Below are 27,187 nucleotides of genomic sequence, written 5' to 3' on the forward strand. Positions count from 1 at the left end.
ATGTGGTTTGACATTTTGATGCAATCTGTATTATTTTCTACTGATTCTTTACAGTAATATGCATGTGCAATTTTTGTCCTAAGCCTTGCTGAGAGTTTTGTTTTCTCTTGCCTTCTGTAGTCTAATGGGATCGCAGCCCTCATTGCTATTCTTGTGTTGTTGTTACTCCTGGGCATTGGTTTGATGTGGTGGTTTTGGCCTCTTTGCTGCAAAGTGGTGAGTAAGAAATATTTGTAATTCTTTTTTTGTTATTTTTTTTTATCACTAGAACATAAAGAAAATATGGAATGAAATATATGTGACCCTGTGCAGTTTCACAACAGCAAATTTCAACTAGCAATTCAACTTTTAATTACTCTATTGCTGAAATAAATTCTGAAAGCTGTATAGATAATTCCTGTTATAAACATTCATCTTTTACAAAGTGTGGAAGGAAGGGTTGAGAAATACAGGGGAAGTGGTGAGTAAAAGTGTGTCTATTCAAACACAAGGAAAGCTCAATGGAACTAATCAATTAATCCGTTGTATTCACTGAGAGATGTACGTAATCTGCCACAGTTGTTTTTCTTTTCAAATGCTCAGTTAATGTCTTATTTTCTCTTCAAGGGATCACCTATTTCAGAATCTGCTCTGTCTCTGAAAAACATTTTAGATATAAGCAAAATGCTGGTGTTAGTGTATCTGCTAAATGGTCATTTTTGGTTAAGACTTTCAGTTTGTGTAATTGTTCATGTATGTGTATAGTCCGGTGAAAGAATATAGACCAATACTAGCTCTCCAATGATGATATAAGAAATGGTCCCATGTTTGATGGTATAAAGAAACAAAAATATAGTTACCAATTTGTAGCACCACATCTCTGATATGGGTCTCACTGGACTTAACTGGACTGAAAGGACAGTCAGTGATATAGCTCTTTCTAAAGCTCTGAGGCAGAGTTAACTTCCTTATCTTTCCATCTTCAAGTGGCCATCCACATTCCCTGACTTAGGGCCTTCATTCTTTCTCCATCTTCAAAGCCATCAGCATTGCATCTTCTGTTGGTTCATCTGTTGCCACATCTCCCCCTGACTCTGAATCTAGCTGGGAAAGAACATCTAATATTAAGGAGCCCTGGATTAGGTTGAACCCACTTGGATAATCCAGGATCATCTCCCAACTGTAGGTCCTTAATCTTAATCACATCTACAAAATCTACCCCCCCCCCAGGTAATCTATTCACAATAGCAGGGAATTAAGTGATGGACCTCTTTCCGGAGGCATCACTGTCTGTCACAGGGTAGTAAATTAAGACATTTCAGCATATTTCAATTCATCCAATTTAGATAGTGCAGGTTGTAAAGAAAAGGTTATTTCAAACAAGGCCTTTTTCAAAGCATTCCTACTATAGGAAAGTGCTCCCTTTATTATAAGCACATTACATAGATCTTTATATTCTATAGATCATTGTAGTGCTTTGAATGATCTTACTAGACTTCTTTTACCCCCTTCACATTTACTGATCGATATCAGTTTAATTAATTGCAATTTCAGCAGTGTTTTTTTTATTACCTCTGCATTCATTTTTAATTTTACCTCAGTCTCCCTTCATAAGGCAACTTTACAATCCTTTAAACCAGGGCATTTGGCCTGTGGAGGAGGCATAGGGATTGCATCAAGGAGAGACAAGCGCTATCCTGTCTCTTTGCTGATCTAATCAGTTTCCTGCCTTAGCAGTGTGTGCTCAGTTTCCTGTTGTAATCTTGATTATCTTGCTAAGGCCATTTTAGAGTGGCTAGCATTCTTGAGTCTCAAAATAAAAAGCAAGAAGGTTCTTCATGTGATTTATACTCCTTGCTGCTTAATTTACATTTTACCATGGAGGAATTCTGGCCCTCATGATTTTGTAATTTCAATTACTATTGACTATAGATCTCAAAAGTGTCAAAATGTATAGTTCTTTTTACAAAGATACATAGAGATTGAAATACATTTTCAAAGGTTGTTCAATTTGTGAAAATACAGGTTTTAACTATTACTTTGGATATTATAGAAGGTATTTTATAATCATTAGTTAGCGAGGCTAGATGTTTCTAACCCTGAGACTTTGCTGATTATAAATCCTGGAGTTGTTTTTATGCAAAGAATAGAGACGTTGCTTTATTTAAGTGATGTCAGAAAAACTTTCAGTCCATAGACATAACAAAATCTCCAAGTCTCTAACTTCTTTAATTGCAAGTCAGAGATGCCTTTATTTTATACTTAGAAGTATAGAATAACAAGCAGCTATTCTCTAGTGTGAAGTCTGATGTGTAGGTATAAAGGGATAATAGCAAATATTTTTGAAATTTTATTCAAAACCAAAGAAGGTAGAGCAGATATACTACACGTGGTCCTTGGTTATCTAGTAGGTACCCATTAATGTGGTTAAAACAAGAGATGCAAAAAACCCAAGGGATGATGTGGAAATTGATATTTAATATGGAAACAAATGTGAGCTAGTCAGTACAAAAAAGTCATATACCAGCCTATAAAAAGAATAGTTAGAATATAAGAAGCATTTCAGAGAACTCTGAGTATGAATGATGAATAAGTGGGTGACAATTCATAAGGAACATCTGAGATGGAATGTTTATATATGTGATATTATTTTTACTTCCTTTGGGAAGTGTTTGGCTGAGACCTAGTATAAAAGATGGTTTGCATTGCATGAGAACCCTATGAAGGAAAGCCTTCTATTTCTTTTGGGACCCTGAAATTATCTCAGGGGTGACACGAAGTTGGTGGAGAGATTATTTTCTGTATGACCACATGAAAAGAACTTTTACTAGCTGTTCACTAGTGCTCGTTTCTGGTCTTGATGGAAATTAAGACTGTCCAATTATGTTCTATCAGCAATTGAAGTGAGATGTCAGTGGCAGTCCAACTTAGATATGGGCAGAGAAAAGTACTTCTAACAGAAGTGTAGATGATTGAGTCTTAAACAGGAATGAAAGTGGGCTAGAGAAAAATGAAAAATGAATCCACGTGATGAAAAGAACACAAAATGGAAAGTGATATATTGCAGGATGTTTGTTTTGTTACTTTTACAGAATATATTAGTACAATGCTGAAATTAGAGGGTGGCCATTTAAATCATTTCTAACCGCCTCAGAGTACTAGAGATAATGTGATTTTGATTGACTATCATTATGATATAACTTTTTTTTTTTCCCTTTGGCCAGTCCTGGGGCTTGAAGTCAAGGCCTGAGCACTGTCCCTGGCTTCTTTTTGCTCAAGGCTAGTACTCTGCCACTTGAGCCACAGCACCACTTCTGGCCTTTTTGTATATATGTGATGTTGAGGAATCAAACCCAGGGCTTCATGTATATGAAGCAGGCCATATTTCCAGCCCCGATAATATAATATGTGTGTGTGTGTGTGTGTGTGTGTGTGTGTGTGTGTGTGTGTGTGTAGTTCTGAGGACTGAACTCAGGGTCTCATGCTTTCTAGGCAAGCAGTCTACCACTTGACCTACCCTCAAGATGAAATAACATTTGTTTTGGCTTGGTGTTGTATACATTTCTTTGTATTCAAATACATTTTAAGTGCAATCACCAAGTATTTAAACCCAGATCTTTGACCGGAAACATGCTCATGAAGCTCATAGCATCATTTCTCAGGCACATTTAGGAGGTGTCTTCTGTACACCTCTGGATAGGATCTGCCTCAGAGTGATTATCAAGACCTGTCTTCAACGGAAACATGGATATATGTCTCATGTTCCCAGTTTAGTCATTTGCTATCTTATGTACTATTGAAATATGAAATATTATTTTAGAAAATGATCAAATACTGTATTGTTTAGAGAATAAAATTACATAGGAATCTGTCAATAATTCAGGGGCGATCATATGACTTACATTTTAGACAGTGTTTCTCAGAGTTGTTTTTCTACCTTAGTAACAGTCTTTCAAGCATTTTATGTCAAGTTTCGATGATAGGGAATCCCCCGGAAGGAAAGGGTGGGCAGAGTGAGACATTGCAGAGATCAGTGCAATATGGAAAAGGCTCCTCTAGTTAGATCAATAAAGATTCTTAAATATATTCAGGACTTTATCTCTAAAATCTGAGTGTTGCCAGATACAACAAAAGGGGCTTTGCAGATGAGATCAAATGAAGGTTTTTGAGATACACATTGTCCAGGATGGGCTATGTGGATCCCAAATGCAGTAATGTGTTTTATAACAGGGATATAGAAGAAAACTTGACAATGGAAGAGGAGGTGGTAGTGGAAACAAAGTGATGTAGCCACAAGCCAAGGAATGCTGGCACAAACAGAAGCTGGCGGAGACAGGGAGCATATTCCCTCTGGAGTTGCAGATGAAACCAGATCTGATAACACCCAATTTTTAACCCTAAAAGATTCAGTGCAGACTCCTAACTTCCAGAAACAAAATAAAATGTATTTCTGTTGTTTTAAAGCGCTAAGTTTGTGACAGTTTGTTATAGGATCGATGAGAACTGAATGTATTTTCAGAATCATCTGCTGTTTCTGATTTGGAAAGTACTGAATAGAGCTTTTGATTTTTGTGGTATAAAATTACAATAATCCTTTTGTGTTGGGAAGAATAAGTGTGAAGTAGGTATATAAATACTTTATTGACTGAGTACAATTTGTTTTCTGTATCTGTGTAACAATTTTTCGGTGAAATGGGTTTAAAATTTTCAGAATATATAAGGCATATGTTTTACTAGAATCATTTCACACCAAGGATCTATTGGAAGACTCATCAGGATAATATTGATAGCAAAAATGAGCAATATGCATGTATTCAAATTTAGATACAAACCCAATGAATCTCTTGAAAGGAAAGAGATTGACCTTTTAAAATTGCCCCATAAGTATTTAATTTCCCTTTAAGTAGCAAGTTTCCCCTCCCTCCCTCCCTCCCTCCCTCCCTCCCTTCCTTCCTTCTTTTGCTTGCTTTCTTGCTTTGTCTCTTTTGGTGTGGGTACTGGGACTTGAACTCAGGGCCTGGGCACTATGAGCTTTTGTGCTTAAGACTAGTATTCTACCACTTGAGCCACTTTCACTTTGGCTTTTTGTGGTAATTGGAGGTGACAGTCTCATGGACTCCCTAGAAGCTAAGATTGTAGCTGTGAGCCACTGTTGCCTGGCTAAGTTTCCCCTTTTTATGTAATGCTATTTCTTAGGTGTAAGTTTGCGTTCTATTTATTATCTTCACATTCAGCTCCATGACTGCTTTCGTTTTGACAAAGATACCAGTTGCACCTTTCCTTTTCTTCTTAGATTAAAAAGAAGAGTGGAGGGTTATAAGAAAACTTATCAATGTGAATGTCATATCAGAAAATGTGGTTTTTCATTATTATTTAGCAGAGAGGATATGTGGAGTTTATGGTAGGTTTGTGTCACTTATCAGGATAGCAGAAATGACCTTGGTAGAGATGAATCCTTTGGCATAAGGAAACATTACACCGCATTACAGATGCAAGGCTAGAATTGTGGGAAGCAAAGGCTTTCTGCAGTTGTCATGATGGTTAGAGAGCTGCAGAACTCTGGTATGCTAAAAATGACCAATGTTTACTTTGCCCTAGTGTCCTTGGCCAGACTTCTGCAGCCTCAGGGGATTACAAGTTTACATTTCTTCCGCATATGTAGGAGATCTTATGAAACTTAGTTTAGAAAACCATTTAAACTTATCTTTTTAAAGGCCAATTTAAAGGCCAAGTTGAGGTTCATGGTCATGCAGTCTAGAATCATCTTCTTAGCCAGTGACAGCTGTACTGTTCTTTCTAAATAGGAATGACACTTGTACACTGCACTTGTTTATTATTGGTGAGGAGGGCTCCTGGTGCCTTTATTAAGTTACTTTCAGAGCAGCCTGATTTTTTTTTTGAATGCACAATAAAACAGGAGTAATTTAATTTTAATATGCTTTCCTTGAACTATTAATTAAAATGATTTATGTTCGGTTGCCTCATTGAAATATACTGTGATGTGCAGATACATTGCTTCCATGGTGATGTTTTCCAACAGAGTGTCGTTTATGAACCGGCTTTAAATTCTCCCTCGTCTTGGTTTATTTGCTCTGATAGCAGCATCTTTACTTAACTCTTGTCAGGATACTCTCTCACACCGTTCTTCCCAGGTCACGTTTGGCATTTCACATTGTAATTTTGCCTACATTTCTGGTCATGTGCTTACTTTGTGCAGAGTAAGAGTCATTGAACATCGATGAGTTTGCCAAAAGGAAAGGAAAAGGAGGAGATAGCCTGGACCCTATTTCGGTCTGGATGCTGAAAAAAAAAAAATGTTACTTTGTAGAATTCATAAAAGATGGGCTTCCCGGGCTGGGAATATGGCCTAGTGGCAAGAGTGCTTGGCTCGTACACATGAGGCCCTGGGTTCAATTCCCCAGCACCACATATATAGAAAATGGCCAGAAGTGGCGCTGTGGTTCAAGTGGCAGAGTGCTAGCCTTGAGCAAAGAGAAGCCAGGGACAGTGCTCAGGCCCTGAGTTCAAGGCCAAGGACTGGCAAAAAAAAAAAAAAAAAAGATGGGCTTCCCAAGTATGCATATAATGAGCTTTGTGTTTACAGTTTACATACTTCAAAAGAAAGGGACTGTTCTACTTATCTTATCAGAAGAAAATAAGAATGAAAGGAAGACATACATATATTTAAAAAGATCTTGTAAACACGAAGTACATTTTCTTTATTTTCTAAAGTTTCTTAGGCACTTAGCTGATTTCTCTGATGAATTGGACATTTCTTTTTGTCACTACTTGATTTACAATCCCTGTACAGTATCTACTTTTTTTAATTCCAAAGCAGTTCAATGTTGACAGCTCTTTTCGCTTTTTTCTGAATCTCGGAACATATGATCACATCAAGCTGGCTACGCGCTCCAGTGCTGACATTTTCTAGCGCAAAGAATGCCCATATCACTCGAACATTTGAAAAGTGTTAATGAGCAGATCAAAAGGACTGTTGCCTCAAGCAGCTAACTTTTTACTTTAAAAAAAAAAAAAAGAAATCGGCTTTTCTCCAAACTGAAATCTTCATTCTAGCAGCTAAGTAGATGAGATGTAATCTTCCCTGATGATGATAATAACAAATGAAAAAAAAAATTGGAGAAGAATCAAACTCTGCATATGGTTCGTAAAGTGGTGAAAGTGTTTTCCAGAATTTTCAATACAGAGCTGAAGGATGCTAAGTGGGAAAAAAAAACCCTGGCAAGTAGGCAATATTATGCCTTTTAAAATCTGCAAATTCTCATAAAATATGGTGCATATGAATACATCCTTTCCTGAGATGAATGTGTTCTTGCACTATTTAATATAAGAATGGGATTCTCATGGCTGTTATTTTTAATGTATTTGGACAACAGCAAGCTTTTCTTTTCTCTTGAACTAGTTTTACTGCAATGTAGGAATGTTAGTGTAGCACAGATTTTTGCCATTTTTGGATTGGAAGCCATTTGGCCCTGGATTATTTTCACCCTCTCACGTTATTTATGAGGTTGGTGTATTAGAATAGAGAGAGGAAGCATGCTGAAACCTGACAAAGAAACCGTTTTATTTCCCAACCAAAATTTCTAGGTGAGTGATGTTGAGCATACTAGTTAACATTTTTTGTTCCTCCAAAACACGATAAAATCTTACATACTTATCACAAGCTTTAAATAACTTGGATTTTCTGTCATTTGGGAATTAGTCCATCCATCCAAGTAAGTAACAACTGCTCAAAAGATCTGGCACTCTAAATATTTATTTTAAAGGAATGTCATATGGCATAAGTTGAACTCCGAGTTTGGAGGTTGATGGACTTGAATTCATGTTTTGTCTTTGTTTGTATTTGAACAATTATTGAAATTAGAGCCTTTGTTCTCTCTATTTGAAATGTAGATAAGCATAGCACGTGCACAAGGTTATTATGAAAATAAGAGGAAAATGGAGTGTCTGTCACACCGCAAAGCTGATAAAGGATAGTTGTTATAAATAATAAGGATGGTACACATATGCCTTAGCTTTTGTTTAGCTATTGTATGACAACTGTATCTCTGAATTTACTAGTCTGAGACTTAAGAAAGGTAGAGCTTTAAGGGCTTTGTTTCATTATTAGCAATGTAAAAAATATACCTGCCAGGACTTCAAAATCACTTTTAATTTACAACAAATCATGCACTTATTCATAAAATTTCAGAAAGAACAAGTTTGATCCTATATTTTTTGAGAAGAACGAACTCCAGGGTTTTATTTGAATGAGACTGGTACAAATGGTCATAATTATGGACATATGTACCAGCCTTCCAATTCTGGATATTGAATAGATGAATATATACTAAAGAAATGGAAAAGATGACCAAATAACTAAAAGCCATTTCATGAGGAATGAGTGATACATTTACCTTCCAAGTAGTTAAACTCAATAGAAATACGGAAATCTTTCTAGCATTCTAGAATAAGAATTTATATACTTTTTCCTGTTTTGTTGGTTGTGGGGCTTGAAATTAGCGCTTGGGTCCCTGAGCTTCTTTGTACTCAAGGCTAGACCTCTACCACTTGAGTCACAGGGCCACTTCCAGTTTTTTTAGTGATTAATTGGAGATGAGACTCTCGTGGGGACTTTTCTGCCTGGGCTGGCTTTGAACTGTGATACTCAGATCTCAGCCTTCTGAGTCGCTAGGGTTACATGCATGAGCCACCAGCACCTGGCCGGAATTTATCTTCTTTGGAAGAAAAAAAAAATCTTTGTGTGTGTGTGTGTGTGTGTGTGTGTGTGTGTGTGTGTGTGTGTGACTGTTTCCACACTGTAGTACTAGGGCTAACAAGGGGAAAACACATGAGAGAAGCTTTGGCTTTATGTGGGGAAAATACTTTCAAATGATGAACTGTGGGCAAGTGGAATGAATTGCTTTGTGAAGTAGTGAATTTCTCTATTCCAGCAGTCCAAACATAGCTGGACTATCATTTGATGGGATTTTTTCTGAATATTGAACTGTGTGCCTTGGAAGAGTTTTAAAATGTTACACTCAACACTTTTCAGCTCCAGAGAACCCTGATTTCATGGTGGGAATGAAATAAGAAGAATCCTTTTCTTTTTCTATCCTTCCCTTTGTAGCTGTCTATCACTTCCTTTTTCCCCTTTCCTTTCCCTTATCTCTCTAATATTGTCTCTCTACCTATTTACCTTTTTTTCCCCCATTCTTGGGGCTTGAATTCAGGGCTTGGGCACTGTCCCAGAACCTCTTTTTGCTAGCATTCTACCACTTGAGCCCAATGCCAATTCTGGCTTTTTCTGTTTATGTGGTACTGAGGAATTGAACCCAGGGCTTTATGCATTCTAGGCAAACACTCTACTCGAAAGTCATATTCCCAGCTCTTCTACTTCCCTTTTTAATGTCTGCCTTACTTCCTTGCCATTTTAATTTCTATTGGATAATTAACTACATACTGAAAATGCAGTGAGAAGCAAGAAAGAAAATCGTCCTTGAAGAACTTACTTTTATTTGGAGCTAGATAAAAATATGAACTCTGATAAATGCTAGGGAAGGAAAAAGAGGCAGCTGTACATCAGTAATATCAGGAGACTCTTACCTGTTTGGGGAAGGTGGGGGGATTCATGGAAGAGATGGAGTAAAGGGGGAGAGGGGGGAGGGGAAAATAGAGGGAGAGAGCTCAGGAGGGAGGCAGGGAGAAGGAGGGGGAGAAAAGGAGAAGGGGGAGAGAGAGAAGGAGGAGTAAAGGAAGAGAGAGAGGAATCAAGAGGGAGAAATTAAAGAATGTGTTAGAAATGGAATAATTTGATGAAATCATTTAAAAGTAACAAAGATTATAGATAATGCCAACATTTTGAGGTTACACAGTAGTCATGGGAAAGAGTGGCCTACTTGAAACTGGGAAGCTAAGAAGGTGAGTTCATTTTTAATACAGATGACTGGTTGGAGTTGACATTGCCCATAGATCTGGTTTTCCTGCTTGTTTTGAACATAGAGGTTGATAATAATACTCTTTTTTTTTTTTTTTTTTGGCAAGTCCTGGGCCTTGGACTCAGGGCCTGAGCACTGTCCCTGGCCTCTTTTTGCTCAAGGCTAGCACTCTGCCACTTGAGCCACAGCGCCACTTCTGGCCGTTTTCTATGTATGTGGTGCTGGGGAATTGAACCCAGGGCCTCATGTGTACAAGGCAAGCACTCTTGCCACTAGGCCATATTCCCAGCCCGATAATAATACTCTTAATAATAATAGAGGAAATGTACCTATAGTTTGATGGTCTTAAATTACTTTTGTTTGAGTATAATGTTATTTTAAATCCTAGCCCTTCATTGGCACTTATCTCTGGGATCAATGTTAAGAAATCATAGAATTTTTCATCTTTCAATTATATTAAGAACTAGAATGTATATTTATTGATAGAATAACATTGGGTTAAATAAGAGTTAAGTAGAAATAAATAGCACTCTTGTAGAATTTAAAAGGAGATTCAGTGAAATACAATTATTGTTCAGTTATATTCATATAGCTATAGTTATATTTTGTGTACTTTTTCTGAAGTTTAGATCCACACCCAGATTTGAGATTGATATATATATATGCACACAAGTATAAATAATATATAGAAAGATGATATAGAAAAGAATATATACACAGAAAATTGTGGGTCAGCTCTTCAAACATTATCAATGAAATTAAAATCCTTTGATTACCAAAAATTTCATGCTTTACAAAGGTAATAATGTAACAAATATTTCTGTTCTCATTCATATTCAATAATTGTCAAGTTATTGTTGGTCTTATTTATTTGGCATATACCCTCATCTACTTCTTCATCCAAAAAACTTCGATGAAATTATCATGCCATCTTACCTGGAAAGACTTTTCAAATAATCTTTGAAAAACATCCATGAAAATAGTGATATTCTAATTCATAGTAAATCTTTGGTGAAGCAGAAATGGTAATTCATCTTCAAAGTCAAATTGTTTTAAACTTTTAAGTATTTAATAATATATCAGAAATATCCAATATTCAACGAAGTGAAGCAGTTACCTTCGGGTTTTTCTCTTTAGGATATATGCTTGGATATGTGCTTGAATTTTCAGTAGCCATTCACATTAGTCAGATACTTTCTACCATAATGAGGCAAAAGTCTAAATATCCTAGTGCAATTTCAAATTAAATTAGACTCCATTCCTTTCACATGAATACATACAATGTCATCAATAATGGCTTCCAGAAAAGGAATCTTGACTAAAAAGTTCACTGTATCTTATCTGAGTACATTGGAAACTGTGTATACTGGTATTAGAACTAGGAAAATGAAAGGGAATACCAAAATCGAGAGACAAAGGTAAAAAGACAAATGACTACAAAAGCAATACTTGTAAAACTGTTCGGTGTAAACCAACTGAACAACTCATGGGGGGAGAGGGAAAAGGGGAGGGGGGAATGAGGGAGGAGGTAACAAACAGTACACGAATGTACCCAATGCCTAATGTATGAAACTAACCTCTCTGTACATTACTTTGACAATAAATAAGACAAAAAAAATACTCCCCCCCCCAAAAAAAAGTAGCTTAACACAATTATGTATATCCGCAATGGTCTGTGGGTAAGCCTACCTCAAGTAGTAGAGTTACACTGTGAACCTTATGCGGATGTCCTTCAGGAGAGCCATTTGAAATCTTTATGTGTCTAGAAATCCAAGATCCATTCTTCACTCACATGTCTGGCTCCTTTGCTAGCATGGCTGACACAGCTGGGAGTCCGATTTCTACAAGATTTCTTTATAGCGTGATGGTCTCAGGGTAGTTCTGACAAAACCAGAGGGTATCAGGAGAAGCTGGAATTTTCCTTTGCACTTAGCCTCAGGAGCCCTGTGGTGCCCTATCTACTTCACTCAAGTGGTCAAACGTGAGCAAGGGATAAGTCCAGATTCAAAATAGGGGCATAACTAGAAGGCAAGTGTCACCAAAGTAAAAATACTTTTATACTTCTTCACTCTATCTTGTCTCTATGTCATGGAACTATTTATATGTAAATAAATTTATGTATTTATTTGGACAGGTTATCAAGGATCCTCCTCCACCTCCACCTCCCGCACCAAAAGAGGTAAATGAGTATTTATTAAATTATATCAGTCTTTATTGTTCTATACATGGACATTGTCCTGAAATTTCATCAGTTCCTTTTGTTATTAAAAACTATACCTAAGAATTGAGGTTTTAATGGATGACAACCATTGTTATTTTTTATTTTACAAATGATTTCTTTTATCTGCTAGAGGAATGGGTCTTACATATCTTGGTAGACATAGACTGGCCGCCAGGCTTAATAATTCAATAGAGACTTACCATACATTTTATAATAACGTATTAACAGTTTTATTGGCATATCTTTTCAAAAAGTTGGAAGATCCATATTAGTTAAAAGATGTTATTACTTTCTTCAAAGAAATTATTCCTTTTATATTAATCTATTAGACAAAACCATTTTGGTCACACAAAATAAGGACTGTATTAGTAGTGTACATTTGAAAGCTTATCTATTGGTTATCCTTTCACTACAAATTTCACAGTTCAAACTTTCATATATATTGTAATATGCTTACATTTATATGATAAATACATTGTTTTAAATGAGTGTTAAAATGTTATCTTAGGGCTGGGGATATAGCCTAGTTGCAAGAGTGCCTGCCTCGGGTACACGAGGCCCTAGGTTCGATTCCCCAGCACCACATATACAGAAAACGGCCAGAAGCGGCGCTGTGGCTCAAGTGGCAGAGTGCTAGCTTTGAGCGGGAAGAAGCCAGGGACAGTGCTCAGGCCCTGAGTCCAAGGCCCAGGACTGGCCAAAAAAAAAATGTTATCTTAAAGCCAGGAGCCAGTGACTCATGGCTGTAATCCTAGCTACTTATTAGGCTGAGATTTGGATCACTGTTTGAAGCCAGCCTGCGCAGCAAAAAGTCTGTGAGACTCTCATCTCCAATTGACCACCAGAAAACTGGAAGTGGTGCTGTGGCTCAAGCACTAGTCTTGAGTGAAAAAGCTCAGGGACAGTGCCCAGGCCCTGAGTTAAAGCCCCATGATAGACCAAAAAAAATTCTAAGGTAAATGCCTCATCTTTTGAAATATGAGGCAATGAGTTAGAATAAACAGTAAGGTTCGCAGTTTTAAGATGAAGTTCTGGTGACCTAAGAGTGATAATGGGAGTTACCTCAAACTTGAATAAGGAAAGGACTTTTCATACCTTGTAAAATTTGAAGTTTACATATGGATGGTTAAATGCAATACACTCATATATCATAACTTTTGCATTTTCCAGAATAATAACATTATTCAAAGCTTACTAATGTATCACTAGTCTAGCTGTAGCAACAATATTTTATGAAATTAATTAAGTTATTAAAATTATATCTCCATAGGAAGAAGAAGAAGAATCTCTACCCAACAAGAAATGGCCAACAGTAGATGCCTCATATTATGGTGGTCGAGGGGTTGGAGGAATTAAAAGAATGGAGGTTGGTGTCCTAAAAGGAAATAGAAGCTGTGAATCTGGAATATGTATCGCTAAGATTTTAAGTCATGAAAATTACGCTTTTCACAATTCAGTATTAAAATAGAATCCATTTTTATTCAACACTATGCCTTTTCTGGATACATTTCTATGGAGTCATCTGAAGCATTCCAAGAACTAGTTTTGTGAAGTCAAAGGACTTCTTTGATGCAATCTCGGAATTCTGAAGGACAAAATAAAGCTAGGATTTTTCTTACTATGTTGGAAAAAATTACTTCATGGGTCATCAACTTTGAGGAAGCCATTTACTTAAAAGTCGTAAAAAGGCTTTCCTTTGAAAAGATCCAGTAGTTATGTATTAGAAGAGAACATATTAAAATATTCACGAGCATGGATAAGTCTTTATCACAAACAGAGGAAACATTTAAAACTTACAACAGATTTACTACTTATGAAGTATTCTAATTAATATTTATTGCCATTTATAGAATGCATTGAGCTTTCAAACATGCTCAAAGTAAGATTATAATTGTGTTTGAATATTATGCCTTACAAATCAAATAAGGTTTCTATATCAATGAAATATCTTTGCAAGTGATGGATTAATTAATAATAACCAGTGATTGGCAACAATGGCCTCTTTACCAAAGTTCAGGCAAGTCAGCCACTCATTCCAAGGACAATCTGAGGAATTTTGTCATTGACACTTGGGGCTTTATGATTGAAGACAGATATCTGTAGTGCCTCCTTATTAGTGATCCTTTAACTGAATGTCCTCTCAAGATGTTTTCTGCATTTTAGCAGCATTGCATATGTCCAGTTTTCAAATTCTCTTTGTACTATTCCAGAAAAAAACCAATAATCTAACAACTTCACAAGCTTTGCAAATTTCTGTTTATACATCTGCATAAAATTCTGATTCCCATGGATAGATTCCCCTCTTCAGGATTGGCCAAGTATTTATTTCAGTTATCTAGACAGTGTTTCTCATTTTTCTTCACCATATTAGTTCTTAAAATATGCATATTATTGTGCATTATTAGGAGCTTGCATTTGATTACTGAATTTCTTCAGAATATCTTCTGCAGAAGTATTCTCACTGCCGATAAGACATGATATAAGGCAGGTGCTAGAATTTAAGTAGAATACATTGTATTGTGTGTTTTCATTGTCAAAGTTGTGAATCTCAGCAGTTAGGGCATAAACAGATTAGTTCTTATTGTAATTCTTCTTTTTACCTGTGTTGTATCACTCTCAGTGTGGAAAACCAGAGCAAGAATGGAGTAGATGTTTCTCTATATATGGCAAGCATAACAAATTAGTAAAATTATTATGTACAAACACTGAAAGATGATCACAACACTGCTTTCATTTATTGATTGATTGATTGCCAGTCCTGGGCCTTAGACTCAGGGCCTGAGCACTGTCCCTGGCTTCTTTTTGCTCAAGGCTAGCACTCTGCCACTTGAGCCACAGCGCCACTTCTGCCCGTTTTCTATATATGTAGTGCTGGGGAATCGAACCCAGGGTTTCATGTATACGAGGCAAGCACTCTTGCCACTAGGCCATATTCCCAGCCCACTTTTAGTTATTTTTAAGTTTCATTCCAATTATGTGTGTAAAAAGTATCTAAGGATAAAATGTTTGAAAGATATTCTTAAAAATGTGAGTAGATATTTCTGAATAGAGTAATTTTCAGTGTGTCTTATATATTTCCTATCTTTTTATAATTTGCTTGAAAATGAACATAGATTATATGTGCTCCTAATAAATTTAATCAATGTTAAAATCCGCACACCAATATACCATATTAAAATGAGTTAAGGATATATTCACTTGTGAGTCTTAATTGGATAATGTTCTTGCTGAAGATGCTATGACTGATATTAGACTTTTCATTAGTATAATATTCCAGTGTTCACGCATAGAGATCTATTTCTAAAAGGAAAATATACACATGAGCCCCTGAAAGACTCCAACGTGAAAAGAACTACGTAGCCTTCAGTTACCATAACAAACACCTAAGATGAATCAACTTGAGAAAAGGTTTATCTTAGCTCAGAGGTTTTAACCTACTAACCCAGATCATGATGCCCTTGCAGCCTATGGTGAAGTTGAGCATACTGACAGGGGAGCATGGTAGAACGAGCTAAGGCTTACCTCATGGAAGCTGGGAAGCAAAAAAGTGAGACCAGTGTCTTGCAGCCCCTTTTGATGACACCCCAAATAACATAAGTCCTCCTGCTAAGTTTCAACCTGGAAGGTTCCAGTATTCATTATCATCAGCTGAGGACTAAGCCTTGAACATTGTAGGCCTTTGGGGAACTTCCTAGACTTAAATAATCAGTTTATGTTGACAAAACAAAAATCATGTGCATATTCTTTTTTTTTTTGGCCAGTCCTGGGCCTTGGAGTCAGGGCCTGAGCACTGTCCCTGGCTTCCTTTTGCTCAAGGCTAGCACTCTGCCACTTGAGCCACAGCGCCACTTCTGGCCGTTTTCTGTATATGTGGTGCTGGGGAATCGAACCCAGGGCCTCATGTATACGAGGCAAGCACTCTTGCCACTAGGCCATATCCCCAGCCCCGTGCATATTCTTAAGTAGTTGTAATTCAACTTTTGAAAGTTCCTGAACTCTAATATGTGAAATTATATTGCCTACCCATCCTTTCAGTTAAAGAGAATTTGTGAAAAGAATATCCAGTCAACTTTCAATGTATCTGGATCTCTTTTGGGTGATTTGGGCCATATTATATGAGGTACTCCATTAATGAAAGATAACTGAGAATGAGTAGAAAATGACAAAGCAAATGCAGAAGTTTCAGAGGGGAATATAAAACATGTATATAAAAATGTACATAAAGATAGAACAGAGAATTACATAGTATTAAGCTTTCTTTCATGAAAGTTCATGTTTACATAAACTTAGAAAGGTGAATGTCCAAAATGTAACTTGTTTTAAAACATACCTATCCAAAGTGATGGAATACTTCCTTTTAAAGAAATAAGTTGGAGAAAGTTAAATAAACTGTTGAAATTATGAGATCATCTGAATTACAGAACAATTGTTCATAATTGAGCTTACTTCTAGGATTACAGATTTTACCCAGAATTTTTCCTTCTACTCTTCTTTTAAATTAAATATTCATCTAAGTACTATGGTAATGAGATTTTGCAGAGAGCTGGAACCGAGCTGATGTTAATAACAGCTGTTAGTACAGCTAATCCACAGTACCTTAATGGTTTCAAATGTGTGGTTTTGCCAAATCCTCGTAAAACTCTTTTTGTTTCTTTTCTGGATTCTGAAATTACTCCTCTATGATATATAACCTCTCTGGCATCCAAATGTGCTCTAGAAATTATGGAATCTCAATTGTTAATAATGGAAGCCAAGTGGAGTTGGAAGAATTTAGCTCTCAAGGTTAGAGTTACTATTTTTTCCATGATAAAAACTAGATGTATAAATCCTACTAAGGTTTTCTTTAGTAATCCATCTTGTTATTCTTTTGCCCTTTTAAACCAGCTCAATATGATCAAGTTAAACATAATTTACATATTTAAATATACACATATACATGATTGCTTTTGAGAGTTACAGGAAATTTCTATAAAGTATTTCCTCACATTAGATTTTGGTATTAAATGAGACTCCTTTGTGGTATTCTTTGGGGTAATGAATCAATTCCTTCATGAAAGCTAATGAATTTATTTAATTAAGCTCCTGTATCTGTATTTCACAAGTATAGACCTTAGAGACGTCACTTTGGGTCAAACTTGAATTCAGCTAGCTTCCAAATTTCTTTTTAATCAGAAATGATGCCACTTATACTTGGAAAAATGAATGTACTTATCATCCTATCTATGGTATCACATAGTGAGAGCCTAGAGACTTGTGTATGTTAAAATCTGTTATTTCTGAATTTATCTAAACTTTATCTACTTATATTTCTATTCTCAATTACTTTCCTATCTTAAGACACTCATGTTCATTTTACTGTCTATCCTCTTGTTTTAATTTATTCTTTGGCTCCTTAAAATTACAACTCTGTAACTTGGAACAATGTGCCCTGAATTTTAGAGTTTGTAATTTAATTTAGCTATGTCTAAAGACTTTACAAATGTTAGTTTATCTAGGCAAAGACACTGTGATTTGAAAGAGAAGGTCATTTTTCTGGAAAGAAAGCCAACTGTCAAGCTCTAAAGGTTTAATGGTGTTTGAAACAATTTTAACAACCTCATAAAAAACATTCTAGTATCACTGATCACACTGAAATATACAGATACATTTTCATGACTCAATGGGGTCCACTTGAAATTGGAAGCCCATTCTAAAATTGTAGCTAAAAAAAAAGATAAAAAACTTGTAGGTAAGTATTTTTTTAAAAAAAATACTAGGAATAGATTTCTATGAGCAGTAATCATCTGTATCCCCATCTGCCAATTGAAGTCATTAAAATGGTTATGAGCCTCTAATTTTTACTTTTATATAAATCATTAATATGTGGAATCTTAGTGGGCCCTGGATGGGTTTTTTCCATATATCTTCTTAGAGCTTCACTTATCTTTGCTGTCTCTGGTAATGACCCTGGGTTTTATAGGATTGCCTTTTCTTCTGCTTCTGGTTGAAGAGGTAAGAGAGTGGTTCACTCCTGTAATCCCAGCCACTCTGGAGGCTGAGATCTGAGGAGTGTGGTTAAAGCCAGTATGAATAGGAAAATCCATGAAACTCTCATCTCCAATGCACTATCAAAAAAGCCAAAGTTGGCCTGGGAATATGGCCTAGTGGCAAGAGAGCTTGCCTCGTATACATGAAGCCCTGGGTTCAATTCCCCAGTACCACATATATGGAAAACGGCCAGAAGTGGTGCTGTGGCTCAAGTGGCAGAGTGCTAGCCTTGAGCAAAAGGAAGCCAGGGACAGTGCTCAGGCCCTGAGTCCAAGGCCCAGGACTGGCAAAAAAAAAAAAAAAAAAAAAAAGCCAAAGTCTCAAGTAGTAGAATTCTAGTAAACTAGCTCAAGGACAGCATCCTGAAAGAAGAAGAAAAAAAAAGAAAAAAAGAAAGAAAAGAAAAGAAGAGGGAAAAAGTATTAAATCTCAGGAGAAGAGAAGTTAGGAGTTAGCATCCCCACTCATCTTCTTACTCAGAGCTAAAAAACTACAGACCTGATAGTAGCTTGTTCCTCTAGCACACGTGGTATCTAATAGCAGTGTTCCCTTGATTTTAAAGGTGCGCTGGGGTGATAAAGGATCTACTGAGGAAGGAGCAAGGCTAGAAAGAGCCAAAAATGCTGTGGTGACGATTCCTGAAGAAGAAGAGGAAACCATCAGGCCCAAACCACCTCGGCCCAAATCCACACACCAGCCTCCCCAGACAAAGTGGTACACACCAATAAAGGTACTCGTCCAAGGCTACTTCTGTAATTGAACTTAAACGTCCTAGACAAACTATACCTTTTATAGTCGCCAATTCCCGCCTCTCACTCCTCCCAAAATTTCAGAGAGGACTAAAGTAGATCCTGTGACTCATTTTATAGTTTGCAGACTAAGAGCATACATGAGATTTTAATATGCATAACTTCTTCATTTTGTTAAGGTAGAAGCTGAGTCATAAATCTCATTTCCTTTTAGGGTCGTCTAGATGCGCTCTGGGCTTTGTTGCGGAGGCAATATGACCGGGTGTCCTTGATGAGACCCCAGGAAGGAGATGAGGTTTGTTTTGGGGGATGAGGTTGTAAAGAGTTGTGGAATTAGTATTGTCTGCTGAAAATTACCATTACATACAGTATTTGATACATTATAATTAGATAGAATACATTTTCATCATTTTTTTTACCAGTCTCTTTTCAAGTAATTAATAGAAATTATAAGCTCATTCATTGCTCCAGCATTTGACTCTGAAGATGTCTTTTGAGCTTTTATCTGGTAAGATGTCTTTTGAGCTTTTATCTGCCAACAGATTGGCAGCTAGCAGCTAAATTCTTTCTTCTAGTGTTTAGTAGCAGCGAGACAATGGGAAAATGCCTAAGAAACAGTTTGTTCAAGTATAAAAAGCTTATTCCATGCCTTGATATGGCTGGACTCTTAAAACAGTTGATATAATCCAGTTTCTTGATTATCTGAAGGTGTCTTTAAAGTTTCAAGGCATTTCTATAGAAATCTGTGATAGTTATATGTTTATTTATACATATATACATGCATGTGTACACATGGGGATTTGTGTGTGTGCTTATTAATTGGAGATAAGAATCTCACAGACTTTCCTTCACATATTTTCAAGCAACCCATGATTTTCACTTCTCTGACATAATTATTTGCTCAGTTGTTTCCATCTTGTAAAGTGCTAGGTATTGAGATAACACTGCTGAGAGATGAGGGATGGCGGTAGAGTGGTCCTAGAACTGATAGTGTGTATATTCTCTTTTAACCTAGGTAATTAAAATTTAGTTTTCAATCTTTCATCATTCCTACAAATTTTTATTCAGTGTAGCAATTTTTATCACAAGATTCACTTTGGAATGTGATGTGGGTAACCTTGAGTATGTGGAGGGAGAGATTAACTTCCTGAAGATATTACAGAAACTCTCTTTAGAAATGTAGGCCTTAGAAATATAGACCTGTAAAAATTGGTGCGAATTCTAACAGATGGAGCTAGCTAGATATGTTTACATGGATGTGTCTTCGTGAGAAGGGCCACTGAAACAGCCAAGAATACAATAACTCATGGATTGCTAGGTAATCTGAGCAATGGGGATTAAAACCAGAAAAAAAAAATGCTTGGAAACAGAAGACACCTTTGAATTTGGATAAATGGTCACATTTGGTTTTTAAAATGATGCCTTACAATATTTATTTATTCATCCATTCAATGGATATTTATCTAGCATTTAATATATACCACATGTTTTATAAAATAGCAGGTACATTTAGCATTCTATTAAAATTGTACTCTACAGTTTGCTTCCACAGATAAAATTGATACAGGCTTTTCCACAACCTAAGAGTAATGCTTTTGATTTCATTATTTTGACCAACATTTTATCTTCTTTTCAGTAATTTCAATGCACTTTTTTTTGACCAAAATAAATCCAGAGTCTCTTATGCTGTCTTGAGGTCAGTTTTTTTTTGTTTGTTTGTTTGTTTGTTGCCAGTCCTGGGGCTTGGACTCAGGGCCTGAGCACTGTCCCTGGCTTCTTTTTGCTCAAGGCTAGCACTCTGCCACTTGAGCCACAGCGCCATTTCTGGCCATTTTCTGTATATATGGTGCTGGGGAATCGAACCCAGGGCTTTCATGTATATGAGGCAAGTGCTGTTGCCACTAAGCTATCTTCCCAGCCCGAGGTCAGTTGTTTTAAAATGCTGAAATTCTCAAATTTTAAGAATCTGACATGGAATCTAATATATATTACTTAAAACATGGTTTCCTAATGACATTGCACTGACATTATATTAGTTATTACAAGAGGATTGAGACTGAACCAAGTCTTAAGTTAGTTCAGTTTAAGTTTTTCTTCCAGGGACAGGAATGTGGCTTAGTGGTAGAGTGCTTGCCTAGCATTCATGAAACCCTAAGTTTGATTCGTCAGCACTGCACAAACAGAAAAAGCCAGAAGTGGGACTATGGCTCAAAGAGAAGCGTGCTAGTCTTGAGTAAAAAGAAGCCAGGGACAGTGCTCAGGCCCCAAGTTCAAACTCCAGGACTGGCCAAAAAATAAGAAACCTTTTGCTTCCAAATGTGTTTTAGTGACAAACTTAAGTGAAATCTTTCAAAGACTTTGGGTTACAGAGTTATAGATATTATCATTATTATTGTATGAGGTTAACTAAAATCTCATTCTTTTCCAACCTTACATCTATGCTATTCATCTTTTTATTTGTACTTAATGTGAGACACAGAATTCAGTGTGATGATATCATTTGTCCCTTCAATTAAATGCTTTGTTTTTTTAAATTAAGTATATATTATTTGATGAGTGCCTGATGCAGTTGGACCTACTCTTTCCTCATCATATCTATTCTTTGTAAGTTTACTGCTCCTCACATTCTGTCACCTGAACTTTCCCCCCCCACATACCTCAAGTCACTGTTAAAACCTCAGTGTTGGCACCTCAGGGAAATCTTTCAACCAGGTGACGTTCTACAATGAAATGAAAGCACTAGTTTAAAACTGAAAACCATCCAACAGTGCAACCTCAGTTTTCCCTATCATAAAAGACTGTTTAATACATGTTATAAAAGTTTCTCACTGAACTGAAGGAGTAAAGAAGATTTATTTAATCCAGCTAAACACAAAATTATTTGTTCAGGGACACCACGTAAGCATGGTGTGAGTACTCTCTTGCTGCAACACTTGTTGCTAGTGTTGCTCATAATATTGTTTTGTTTGGTTTGAGCTGAGGATTTATGTCACATCTGTGGTCTTTTTCCAAGTATGCAACTTTTCCCTGTAGACAACTTGAGAAATCTTTGCTCTTCTTTATTTTTGCTCTTCTTTTTCCGCATTTCACAAATGTTAATATGTTGTGAACAAGCCTTTCTTTATTTGTGGTAGTTAGTACCAGTACAAATACCCCTCTCCCACACAAATATAGAACCACAAATTGGGATTTCCCAAAGAATATATGCTGGAATTGCACGAAAAGAGTCTTTTGAATGAATCCGTGAATTCACTTTCTGTGCACTTGACAACTGAGGAGTCTGACATTTGCTACGTATTTATATTGTTATGAGAAGTTAGTTTCATGAACTCTAAAATGCTTTGCTCTTCCCTCCTTGCCTTCCTATTCTTTCTTTTCCTCACCTTTTAAAAAATTTGTTAACTATATTCATTTTGATCCATTATGCTATAATTTTTTTAGCCTCTTGATTTCCTATACTAGCTCATATATTTTTATTTCTTATATACCATACTAATTTTCAGTTTGTTTTATTTTTGAATGAATGATGCCTTCGGTTACTCTATTCTTACCCCGATGAGCACAGTAAATACCTTTATTGACAAAGCTAACCATGGGACTGTGATACTGGTACTCAAAAGAGCCTGTAGCAATCATAGGAGAGTTAACTGTAAATATTTCAGTGGATTTCATTTCAGTGGGTAACTTGAAGAAAATAAATTTTATTCCCCCAAAAGTAGTGTGTAAGTTTTTGCTCAAATAAAATCTTATTTGCATGGCACAGTGACTTAGTTTGCACTAAGGCTCATATATCCCACAAATTGGGCTGGGAATGTGGCTTAGCAGTAGAGTGCTTGCCTAGCATTCATGAAGCCCTGGGTTCGACTTCTCAGCACCACATAAACAGAAAAAGCCAGAAGTGGTGCTGTGGCTTAAGTGGTAGAGTGCAAAGAGAAGCAAAGAGACCAAAGAGATCCAAGGACAGTACTCAGGCCCTGAGTTCAAGCCCCAGGACTGGCAAAAAAAAAAAAAAACCCCACAAATTTTATTTTTTAAAAGCCCAATACTGCTGAATAAATACAGTTTATTCAAATTTATCTGTGCTGGGCTTCAATAGTATAAGGAAGCATAAAATCATGTGACTTGCAAACTTATTTCCCTGAAACTAGTATTTAAAGTAAATTAAAGATGAACTCAGACAGATTCATGAAACATTTCATATATGTGAGATGTACATTTTCCTTTACCACTGTTAAATCAATAAATTCATTTTCCCAGCAAATTATCCTATTGTGTATCAGGAAATTTATAAATAATATTTTGCCAGTTTGATATGTAGATTCCTTCTTAAAATATGTCTATTTATACCAAACAATTCATTGGAAAAATTGTTACTGGCTAGTAATTTCTGTTGTTTGTAAGAGAATCAACATATAAATTGGTGAGTGCATTTAGCAAATCATATTCTTTCTCTTTGTCTCCCGTGCTTATAATGATTTTTATATGTGTTTAAGCACATGCCATATTTACATTGAATTATAGTTCTTCACGAAGTATTTGTATTGGTCTAGGAGGGGTGTGTGTGTGTGTGTGTGCGTGTGCGTGTGTGCCTGTGTGTAATAAAGCAATTCCTACTTTGTAACAATTAAGACTTGGAGGGGCTGGGGATATGGCCTAGTGGTAAGAATGCCTGCCTCGTATACATGAAGCCCTGGGTTCTATTCCTCAGCACCACATATATACAAAAAGGCCAGAAGTGGTGCTGTGGCTCAAGTGGCAGAGTACTAGCCTTGAGCAAAAAGAAGCCAGGGACAGTGCTCAGGCCCTGAGTTCAAGCCCCAGGACTGGGAAAAAAACAAAACAAAACAAAAAAACCAATTAAGACTTGGAAAGTTTGTAGTTGTTAGAAATGGATTCGGTGAGCTTTACATTGGCAAGAAACAAAAGAGAAGAATACTTTCTCATGTCTGAATTGTAAAGGCAAAATCACAGCCTTATGTAGAAAGAAAAAAAAAGCCGAAAACAAAACAAAAAGAACCCATTATTTTTCTTCAGAGACAATAACACACAGTTATTTTTCTGGCTATGTGTACCTACCTGGCTACAGCACGCTTTCTAGAACTTTAGAAAAACCGTCATTTGCTTATGAATTGCTGACTGCACATTCTGCCTCCTGAGAGTCTAGTTCCATAAACAAATCAGCACACACCGATCTAAAACCCAGATTCAGGCGCATTTCCTAGGCAAGGCTCGCCACCACGCATTCCAAGCCAAATGCTCCCCTTTAAATGGCTCAAGGGGCCGCGCGGGGCTCCTTTCTGCCAGGGCTCACTGCTGAATTCAAGTCCTTGATCAAGGAATTGGAGTGCAGGCAGGAAGTATCAAAGCCTGGTCCCTGCCACGGTTGGCTCCCACCGAGGTGGTGGGGTCCGCGGGCTGGCTTTGCACCGGGGCTCGGGGCTTTGATGGTGGCGGGAACTCCTCGGGGTCATGAATGTTTCAGCGCCTGGCGCCAGGTGAGGCCGCGCTCCCAGGTGCGCGCGCGCAGGTTGTTGCCAACATCTGTTTGCGGGCGGCGGCCGCGGCCGCCCCGGCGCGCGGCGATGGAGCGCGCTGTCAGCAGAGGTAGTCGAGAGCACCGGGATGGTTTTGCTCTCCCACTCGCTGCCTGCAGGCCTGAAACACCAAAGGTAGCATTGGGGGTGGACACAGCTGCGCTCCCAAACATGCCTTAGGCACAAATAAGAGATCTAATGCAGTTTGACTCCGTTGCGGTGTGGAGACCAGGACAGAAAAGCACTTCAGAGACACCTTCACGCTGCAGCATCTGCCGCGCAGTTTCCAGGCATTGACAGGGGACAGCAGGTACCGATCGGGAGCCTCCACGTAAACAGCCTCCATTAAGCCACGGACTCCTTTGAAGGGCCTCCATCAAACATGCCCCAGCCCACAGCAGGAGTTTGTTTGGTTTTCAAAGCAGCTGTGTGTGTGTGTGTGTGTGTGTGTGTGTGTGTGTGTGTGCACGCGCGCGCACTTTTTTTTTTCAAACGAGGTAATTTATAAATGATGCATTACTATGCGTTTTTCTTTTTCATTTGAAAATCGAGTTAGAGAAGCAGAAAAGCAAAGAAAGAAGAAAGCACCGCACTGGTTTTTGGAGTTGTTCCACAAGCCAATTAAATCTCGAAGGACCTTCTTGGCTGTAATCGAGGTTATGTTAACCTTCAGACAGCAGTTCCTCATTCCACAATGAACAGTTTGTAGATAGAAATATCCTAGTAAACAACAGTGAAGTGCAGCCACTGTTTATTTGCTTTTAAATTTATAGGATCACAATGGATATATTATTAGAGATCCGTTTTCGGTGGATGAATATACATACATATACACACATCTGTGTGTGTGTGTGTGTGTGTGTGTACGATACTCTGGAAATTACATTCACTTCAACTTGTTATTTATAAAGGCTTTACTTGTAGTTGGATGCAAAATTACAAACCTAAAATTAAACAAATACTTTTCTTTTGGGGAGGTCTCTCTTTGCTTTCCTCCCCACATTCAACTCAGAAGTTTAATTTTCCCTGAAAATGTTGCAAAAACTCAGTAATTGTGCACCATACACACAGGACAATAGAACTGATTAAAATAGCAGTCTGCTCTCCAAGGGCTCCAGGACAAGGTAAGATAATAAAGGTTCTCTGATACAGTGAATTACTATCATTCATAAATTTGAGGCCCCTTGTCGCATACAGTTGATGCATGACCACTGCAAGAGAGATAAAGGAGGACTGGCCTCAGAGGTAGGCTTCAGGCCTTAAAATGGCCAGAGAGCAATGACCTTGGGATAGAAGCTACTGTGCAGCCCAGTTGCCATCAGTTAGTGGTGGACTAAGCAGCATAAGCACACAGTGAGTTTTCAATTAAGCTAGCTATATTGCACTGAGGGAGCTTTTGTTAGCTATGCAGATGTGTGTTGCATTCTTCAAAACGAATGATGCCATCTGCTTTTTAAATAATGTCGATTGTAACAGAACGCGATATCTCAAATCTTCCAAGTTTTAAATTTAACTTTATATGGCAAAACGAAACAAATCTGTGAACACAGGTAGTACAAATTCATTTCAATGACACTGGAAAAACTTGACAACCTTACAAGCAAATAATTTAGGCATTACTTTTGGTTTCCAACTTCTAGTCCTAGATTTATATTGCTATCTTTGTCAGTTCTACTTCTGAATTCTCATGCTCAAAACAAACTGGTCTCCCCCTGTCCCACTTTTTGTGGGGTCCTGGGGCTTGAACTTGGGGTTCTGAACATGGTCCCTGAGTTCTTTCATTTTCTTTCTTTCCTTCCTTTTTCCTTCCCTCCTTTCCTTCCTTCTTCCTTCTCTCCTTTCCTTCTTTCCTTCCTTCCTTCCTTCCTTCCTTCCTTCCTTCCTTCCTTCCTTCCTTCTTTCCTTCCTTCCCTTCCTTCCTTCCCCCACTCTCTCTGGCTTGTTCTCTCTCTCTCTCTCTCTCTCTCTCTCTCTCATTTGCTTGCTTGCTCCCCTCCCCCTCTTTCTCAAGACTAGTGCTCTACTGCTTACTTAAGCCACAGCCCCATTCCAAGCTTTTTTATGGTTAATTGGGTCTCAGGGACTTCCCTGCCCAGGCTGGATTTGAACAGAGATCTTCAGATCCAACTGTCTTGAGTAGCTAGGATTGTAGTCCTCAGCCACGGGCACTCAGTGGCCATGTCCTTTATAATGAGAATTCCTTCAATGATTCCAACCTTCTCAAGAATTACCCCAAACTCCTTTGTGCTTATGTCACCCAGTGCTCAGCATTCTTAAACTGCTTTATCCTCAAACTGAAAACAACCTGATAGCAGAGATTTTCATCATCCTGATTTTATGTTCCCATCATATCTGCAGGCTCTAAATCATTTGTAGAAGTTTGTCAGATCAGAATGGCACCTGCAGTTAAGTGATCTGTTACTTCAAATGCTGTCAATACCTGGAATTACCCAGTTTGTGACTACATTCTTCCTAAATAGTTCTGAAGTTTCTTTTCTAGAGGCTGAGCTCAAGTGGTAAAGCACTTGCCTGGCAACTGAAAAATTCTGAGTTCAATTCTCAGTCTGGGAAAACATTCTTCTTTTTATTTTCTATTACATTTTTTATAGTCTGGGTGACTTAATAGCATTGTTTAAAAGTCATTAAAATTGGAGGGCTGTGGATATAGCTCAGTAGCAGAACACTTGACTGACATACATAAGGCCCTAGGCTCCATCTCCAGAACTGCAACAAAGAAATTAA

At 37.4% G+C, this 27,187-nt stretch overlaps 1 protein-coding gene across 3 annotated transcripts in view; it reads left to right on the plus strand.

Annotated features, from left to right (window-relative positions):
- Positions 1–27,187, plus strand: part of Antxr2 (ANTXR cell adhesion molecule 2) — a 128,701-nt gene that overhangs the window by 59,663 nt on the left and 41,851 nt on the right. For 2 of the 3 annotated variants that reach the window (XM_048363850.1, XM_048363852.1), the window contains exons 12-16: positions 121–216; positions 12,049–12,093; positions 13,406–13,501; positions 18,725–18,892; positions 19,126–19,206. In XM_048363850.1, the coding sequence (XP_048219807.1) occupies positions 121–216; positions 12,049–12,093; positions 13,406–13,501; positions 18,725–18,892; positions 19,126–19,206 (486 nt within the window). The remainder of the gene's footprint in view (positions 1–120; positions 217–12,048; positions 12,094–13,405; positions 13,502–18,724; positions 18,893–19,125; positions 19,207–27,187) is intronic. The other variant, XM_048363851.1, reaches the window with a different exon arrangement.

The sequence above is a fragment of the Perognathus longimembris genome, chromosome 16 (genome assembly GCF_023159225.1).
Source record: "Perognathus longimembris pacificus isolate PPM17 chromosome 16, ASM2315922v1, whole genome shotgun sequence".
Lineage (NCBI taxonomy): Eukaryota > Metazoa > Chordata > Mammalia > Rodentia > Heteromyidae > Perognathus > Perognathus longimembris.